Source organism: Aplysia californica, unplaced genomic scaffold (genome assembly GCF_000002075.1).
Source record: "Aplysia californica isolate F4 #8 unplaced genomic scaffold, AplCal3.0 scaffold01052, whole genome shotgun sequence".
In the NCBI taxonomy this organism is placed as follows: domain Eukaryota; kingdom Metazoa; phylum Mollusca; class Gastropoda; order Aplysiida; family Aplysiidae; genus Aplysia; species Aplysia californica.
The window spans coordinates 127133-135028 of record NW_004798322.1 but is presented as its reverse complement, the minus strand read 5'-3'; the positions used below and the strand labels follow the sequence as shown (position 1 = coordinate 135028).

The 7896-nt window shown below is 38.5% G+C and overlaps 1 protein-coding gene across 1 annotated transcript in view; it reads right to left on the bottom strand.

Annotated features, from left to right (window-relative positions):
- The window catches only part of LOC101845284 (transmembrane protein 53-B), a 44128-nt gene extending 36681 nt beyond the window's left edge, over positions 1 to 7447 (bottom strand). Inside the window, exons 1-4 of the mRNA XM_005111385.3 lie at positions 7294 to 7447; positions 4725 to 4840; positions 980 to 1201; positions 123 to 575 (exon numbers count right to left, since the gene is read on the bottom strand). Coding sequence (XP_005111442.1) covers positions 123 to 575; positions 980 to 1201; positions 4725 to 4799 — 750 coding nt within the window. The 5' untranslated portion in view covers positions 4800 to 4840; positions 7294 to 7447. The remainder of the gene's footprint in view (positions 1 to 122; positions 576 to 979; positions 1202 to 4724; positions 4841 to 7293) is intronic.
- Positions 7448 to 7896: the final 449 nt, after the last annotated feature.

The window sequence follows — 7896 nt, the reverse complement described above, 5'->3', positions numbered from 1 at the left end:
GGGGGAATAATCCAAACAATTTCAGAAACCCTGATTCGGATTTATCAGGAAAATCTGTTCAAATTCATAAATTCCAAGAAAACATGAAGCTGAAATGACAGACAAATAAATGTAGGACTCACCAGCTCTATGCGCGTGTCCACCCCGATGGGGTCAGCCCGGGAGTACAGCATCAGGGACGGCAGGCGTAGATTGTTGTCGTGGAAAGCTTGCGAAGACGCCAGATAGTGCCTAGTGATGGGCTTCTGGAACAGCTTCAGATAGCCCTCCAGGGTGTTGAGCAGAAGCTTCTGGCCCAGCCTGTTCTTCACCAGCACGCGGGAGAAGCCAGGCGCGATCCCTTCGTAGTCGACGGGGCTGTCGAAGATCTGGCCCGTCATCCGGTCGCAGATGCCCTGCCAGCGAGCCCGCTGCTGCCTCAGCTTGACCAGCATCTCGCCGTACATGTAGCCGCCCACAGAGAAGCCGTGCACCATGAGGGGCTTCTGTGCCAGGCTCGAGTCCTCCAGCACCGACAGGAGGTGCTCTACGGTGTCCTGGGCGCGCTGCGGGATCAGCACCTGGCCCGGCCTCATCTGTCACGTGAGTCATTACAGTTTTAGTCAGATGTTTTACAGCACTTGCAACACAATAAGGTCATATGAGTACCAAAGAATAGATTACGTGTTACAAGGGAGTAACATACACAAAAAAGAAGGAGGCAGGAGGAGAGATCAGGACGACAGATGTTTGATAGGAAAGAAGGAGCAAACCACACCCGAGCACCTGCCAAACTCCACTCACCTTCAAACTCAGTTTAGTTTTAGTAACAGTTTTACGGCACTTGCAACACAATAAGGTCATATAAGGGCCGAAGAATAGATTACGTGTTACAAGAGAGTAACATACAAAAGAAAGAGGGAGAGGAGATCAGGACGACAGATGTTTGATAGGAAAGAAAGAGCAAACCACACCAGAGCACCCGCCAACCTCCACTCACCTTCAAACTCAGAACGTCAAATCCTTTGCTGTGGTACATGTTGCCGTATTTGTTCAGGTGTTTCTGCTTGGCCAGCATCCAGCCAAAGAGTAAGATGAGAGGCCGGGAGCTCTGGGAATCATCTTGGATACTTTTCAACTGGAGATTGTCGCTGATCTTTTCTGTCTTCAGCGGTGGCAAGCCACTTTCATATCTACAAGACGTAACAACCACTGCAGCATTCTGAAAGAGGGATAAAATTAAAAAAAGGATATCCTGTATTTAAGTCTCTTCGTTTTAATAATATTTTTACAGAACTTTCAACAAAATCAAGTCATAGTATAAGTCGCTACCCATGACTTACTAAAGTTCCATCAGCTCAGAAGAGTTCAGAAGTTCGACATTTCACAACATGTCAAGCTTTTTCAAATGCCATGGTCTGAATATCTTGATAACGATAACGACTGCGAATAATCTTACAATTTTGATAAAGCAGATAGAACATTTGGTTTCGGTCCTCAAAGGGCTAACAATTTTTTTTTTTTTGGGGGGGGGGTCTTTTTTAGAAAGTGTTTTACGGCACTTGCAAAACAATAAAGTCATATAAATGCAGAAGATTAGAGGAGTTACAATAGAGAAACGAACACAAAATAGAAGGAGCAGAGATAAGGACGACAGATGTTTGATAGGAAAGAAGAAGCAAACCTTACCAGAGCACCCGCCAACCACACACGCTAACAATTAGAAGTAACATAGGAAAGTAAATCACCCATTCAGATTAAAATTCCATTTACATCAGTGGTAGCAGTATGAGATTGTTATCTTTTTAATTACACACCAACTGACTCTGCTTTAAAAATCAGTGAAACATCTTGTCAGTATGTTAGTGTTTTAGCACCTATAAAATAGCAGCTTGCACTGTATGCTTCCCACGAGGTTGAGATTGTTTCAGAATGCTAAAAAGTTTGCTTGGGTAATAATAGAGATTGCAAAGAGCATAGGGCTGTTGATGGGGAATTTGCATTGTACAAATGCTATATATTTTATTCTTATTATTATCATTATTTTTTTTTCATTATTATTATCATTAATTAGGCATTTTATTGTTATTGTCATTACTATTATTATTATTATTATTATTGCTGTTATTATTATTATCATCATCATTAAAATTATCACTAGTATCAATCAAACCAGACCTTTGCAGAGTGATCAACACTACAAATTGGTAATGACTCTGTCAATTTTGAGATTCAGGCCAGAAAATACAAGCCAACCACAGTTTGCATGAGTGCCAAGACAGTGTTTTAAACTGAGAAAAAAAAACAACTGAATTGAGCAGGTATTTACGTTAGATAAATAGTTTATATTTTTTTAAGTGTTAAATTAAGCATTCAATGGCATACGTTCCTGCAATGATATAGATGCCCTCAATACACACATAAAATAGGCCTAATAAAAAGAGAAAAATGATGACCTCTACTGATACTTTAGAAATTAAATTTTCTGGCTGATGACAACTTTCTCCATTAAAATTCTTAACAAAACAAATACAAAAGGAGAGAAGAACAGAGTAATTTTATTGCCAACTAGCTATGACATATATAATTATTGTCAGAAAAAGACTAATCCTGTATCTGCAAAATTACCACAAACACCTTTTTGTCAAAAATTGTAATTTTCCACAACCATAATTAGAACTGGGGATAATTTAATATAGATCTATGTAAAAAATCCTACACAAAATTTTTGAGCAGTTTTGACCAAGAGGCATTAATTACGATAATAAGTTTTTCCACACTTTCCTGAAAACATAAGTTCACACACATACATAGAGTGGGACATAGATAGAAAACACATGAATAAAAACAAAAGGAAGAAAGAGGACAGGAAGTTTCAAGGACATCACCACTTAACAAACCAAAAGTTCCATGGATAAGACCCTTTCTGCCGGCCTATCTCATTTAGTTTTTGTAAGAGTTTTACTGCACTTGCAACACAATAAGTTCATATAAGTGTCGAAGATTAGAGGTGTTACAAGAGAGTAACAAACAAAAAAGAAGGAGGGGAGATAAAGACGATAGATGTCTGATAGGACAGAAAAGAAGAAGCAAACCACACAAGAACACCTGCCAACCGCCCACTAAACACTGCAGCAATGACATATAACGTGAACACACACAAGTGTAGGCTACCCCAGCGAGCGTTTTCAAAAAAAATTTTTGGGAAAAGCTAAACACTGCACCACAGTTAAGTATCAGTACTCTTAAACATTTTACGGCATTTGCAACACAAACACATCATACGAGTGCAGAAGGTTAGAGGTGTCAGTGTTACTAGAGAGTAACACACAAACAACAGAAGGAGAGATAAGGACGATAGGCATTTCTGATAGAAAAGAATGAGCAAACCGCACTACTAATCATAGTTTAGTTTTAGTAAGAGTGTTACGGCACTTGTAACACAATAAGGTCATATATATAAGTGCCGGAGATTAGAGGTGTTACAAGAGAGTAACAAACACAAAACAGAAGGAGGAGAGATCAGGACGATAGATGTTTGATAGGCAAGAAGGAGCAAACCACACCAGAGCACCCGCCAATTTAACCAACCACAGAGAGAATTAAATAAGGACGATAGGCTTTTGATAGAAGGAGCAAACCACACCAGAGCACCTGTCCATCATCCATGGAGAGATAAAGACCATAGGCTTTTGACAGGAAAGAAGGAAGAAACCACACCACAGTACCCACCAACTAGTATACAAAGTTTTAAAAAAGAAAAGGAAAAGCTCAACACTGCACCACAGGTCAACGAACTACAGCCAGGTCCACCGTGGCAATGCTTCCTTCCAGTGACATTTGGTGCACATTATCTGGTCAATGACATTCATAGTACTATATGATAACTTAAAGGTCATGGTCACTACAGTTTTATACAATGTATCCTCAATACAAAACTATTCGTTTCCTGTACAAAAAGTTCAATTATTGAGACCATTTTCACTTTTGCTTCCGTCATAAAGCTGACCAGGGGAAGCACTCTATATTTTCCTTTAAGTATATTCATGTATAATATTTTCAAAATAACAAAACAAAAAATACTAAAGTAACCGTGTTATGACTATGATCAAAAGTTCAAAATGAACATAAGATATCAGCTATATATATATATATGGGAATTACAGGATTTATATTGAGCTTTTCACCCAAGGCAAGGATAGGTGACAAAGACAATATATGCACTTAAAAGAATACATAAAGGTAACTTAATTTTTGTACACTCATCTGTCACTAATCCAGTTTTTTTTTAAAAACCTAACAATTAACAGTTTGTAATAACTCCATAATCTTGTTGAAAACTCTTATATTCATCTACTGTCTAAAGGGGTACACAGTTACATTCATTGTGCCTAACCTGATGATAACAGTGCATAGTAGGCTAAGGAATTAACTCCATAGTCCGGTAAGCATGAAACAGAACACTCATCAACGTAGTGTGAGTATTCAGAGGAGGTGAATCGGATAATAGTGGTTACTGGTTTGAGTATAGAGAAGCACACAGACACAGTGACAGGCATATATAGCGCAGGGAAGAGAAGCAAGACAGATAGAAACAACAGAGGGAAAGAAAAGAAGTAGGACTTACCAGTGGCGCCCTCAAACCATCCGTGAATAGTGGTTAGACAGGAGGAGCAACATAATAATGAACAGACTTGTCCAAAAAAATCATAATAAGGTTTACAAAATATTCTATTCTCACTTACCTTCTTCAATGCCCGACTCGCTACTGACACTGCGCCCAAAAGGGCATTAGCTGGCTTCAGTACAGACGCTGCCATTTTTTTCAGAAACCTCGAAACTCAGGAAAAAAGCTGCCAAGCTAGGGAAAGAAAGAAAGAAAAAACATTTACCACTAACATCACATCAGCTATCAGCTCTGCAATTAATTCAATAGGCATAGTGATGGAGCAGGTATTTTAGTTATGATAAATCAATGTTGAGATTCAGGAGTTCACAAGAGTTGAGATTACTAATTAATAATAAGAGTGTGTATAGAGAAAAGCAAAGGTTCTGATGTCAGTGGTACAGCAATTAAGATTCTCGTCTTGAATTCGAAAGAGAAGTAAATTCTCTGCCCACAATAGATCATTTCTCAGGAAACTGTCCTTCCTTCTGGAGGAATAGAAACCCACATGGCCCGGGCTGGCCTTTAACTTGATGCCTCAACAGAGGGTAAAAGAAGCCTGTTTCCCACACCATATTAAAAAATAATTGATTAATTATTTAAACCAAAGGCACAAGAACCCTACAATTTACAATCAATACAGGGTAAAGACATCAGTGCTCTATCACCAAAGATTTATCGAAAGATTTAACGATCTCATTACAAATAAAATAAACTGCAAAGTCTCAGCATGATGCAGTGGGCTTAAAAATGTGTAAATTTTTATGGTAATTTGGTCGCTTTAAGCACAAAGGAGCTATCCCGAAAAAAGCCGTTCTGAGAGAATTGAAGGTAAAGCTTTTGCCCCTTATTCAGTTTCTTTAAAAACAAACATAGAGTTTTCTCTATATAACCAAACAAATAACACACCCATGAAACCAAACTTCTCCATAGGTATGGCAAAATCCACTTTTACTTTTGGTATAGGTCAAGATTTCTAGAAACCCCCCAAATCCGGGTTAGCCGGCTTGTCCTTAAAAGCGACCAATTATAACCACAGACATCCTTGGCAGCCTGGAACATAGTGCTCCCTGCGGCTAATATCCCCCCCCCCACCACCACCACCATCATCATAGATTCGGATACCCCCCTGGCCCCTGGTCTGGTAAGTGACAGGGGACCGCTCAGTAGTAGAAGTTAAGACATCTTACAATTATTTTTTTTTTTTACTTTAAGATTGGACTCTTTGTTTGAGTAAAAAGAAACACAGCGACACAACAATTAATTGTCATTCAGCACTAAATCACAGGATGAAAGTAAGACAGATTCAAAACAACAAAGGACACAGAAAGTAAGGCCTGCCTACCAGTGACACTTCCAATCACCCGCAGCTAGACTCTTCTACTTTTTAAAATAGGTTTTATGATAAGAATTTTATGGCACTTGCAACACAATAAGGCGAAGATAGAGGTGTTACAAGAGAACTTAACAAACACAAAAAAGAAGGAGGAGAGATCAGGATGATAGATGTTTGAAGGAAAGAAGAAGCAGGAGCAAGCCACACCAGAGCACCCGCCAACCACCCATCGAATCTAAACTCTTCATCCAGAATTAATTAATTTATCAAATTTTATCAACTCCATATACTTGGCCTACTGAATAAATTGCGCCCCCCCCCCCCCCCCCCCCCCCCGATCTAGGCAATATAAATTGAAATTGTGAAAACTGTCACTGAACTGTAACAGAAAGGATGGGCACTCCTTTCATTTTGACATGAGTCATTGAATCACAATAGGGCCAGCGGTCCACCCACGGCCATGGTCCCATCCCACTGCACACAACAAGCCACTCTATAAGGAATAAAAAATAATCTATTCTTTCTGCCTTGGAATTTGTTTTCATTAAAAATTTTAAGTCTTTCATACTAGATATATAGAGAATCTATCTTAGAATCTACTAAGTGTAGAAAAACACATCTCTAGATTCTAGAGAAGATCTTAGATCTAGGCTATCTAAAATCTGTCTCTAGATTAGATTCTAGATCTATAGAGATAGATTCTTAGATCAAAAGTAAAAGAACAGGGCAATACTTAACCATAGTAACACAAGTAATAATTTAAGGAAGAGGCTAGCCGTACTTAATGACGGCTAGACTGGTTGGCACTTCGATAATTTAACAACCCTATGACTCATGACGGTCATGGGTATTGAATAGATCTGTAGAATTCTAGATCTATTATTAGATCTAGACGTCTAGATATAGATCTATATATCTAGTCTAGGCCCTAAAATAAACGAAACAGGCTTCCAACCTGGGTCCTGGAAAATGTCAGATTTTGAGAGGCAGAGGTTAAATATTACAAGAATGAAGAATGTTTAAAATAGCAGACGATATACATATTTAGACGCAACTGAAAAAGAAGAGTATATCTAGATCTAGATCTATATTCTACGTCATTTCAATATTAATTAAAACCGTGTTGATCAATAAACTAACAGATTTTCGCTGTAGATTCACGGTCATTATCCCCAGTGACAGCAGTGTTTGTTTACTATTATAATGTATCAAAAAGACCAGAGGGGAACATGACAAAATACACCGAAACGATGAAAAGCAAGAAACTCAGTCAAGAATATTCGTACCACAAGCGGTTAAAACATCTTCTCACCTGTACTAATGACGCGTCTAGGTTTTTGTTCTGTTCTCTGCTGATAATCGAACCACTGAACACCTTTATCTTCTGTGGCAGTCCCACCTTTTCTTTCCACACACAGCTGAAATGTTATCATCGAAGCATGGCGTCCAACCAATCAGATCGCGGATCAGGCTGACCTTCAACCTTGTCGGCTCATATTGTAAACATGGTTTGGATTTCACATCCGGGCTGATTTTCTTTCTTTTTTCCCTTTAATTTTGTTTTCTTCTTTTTATTTGTAGGCTATACTTCTCAATGTTTATTTATTACTTTTTTGTTGTTGTTGTTATTTTGTTTTTTTGTTTGTTTGTTTGTTTGTTTGTTTGTTTGTGTGTTTGTTTGTTTGTTTGTTTGTTTGTTTGTTTTGGGGGGCTTAGTTTTTATGGGGTTTGTTTTATACTTATGCACCCGTCTCATGTTCACGTTTTATATAATCTTTTCTAGTAGTATTTTGCATGCTAAGCACGAATATGGTCTTCATTTTTGCCGCAAATCAATAGTACATTGAGTTATTGATGTTTGAAAATAGTAAATTTAACAACATGGGGGGTTTCAGGGGGGCATGACCTCCCCCCC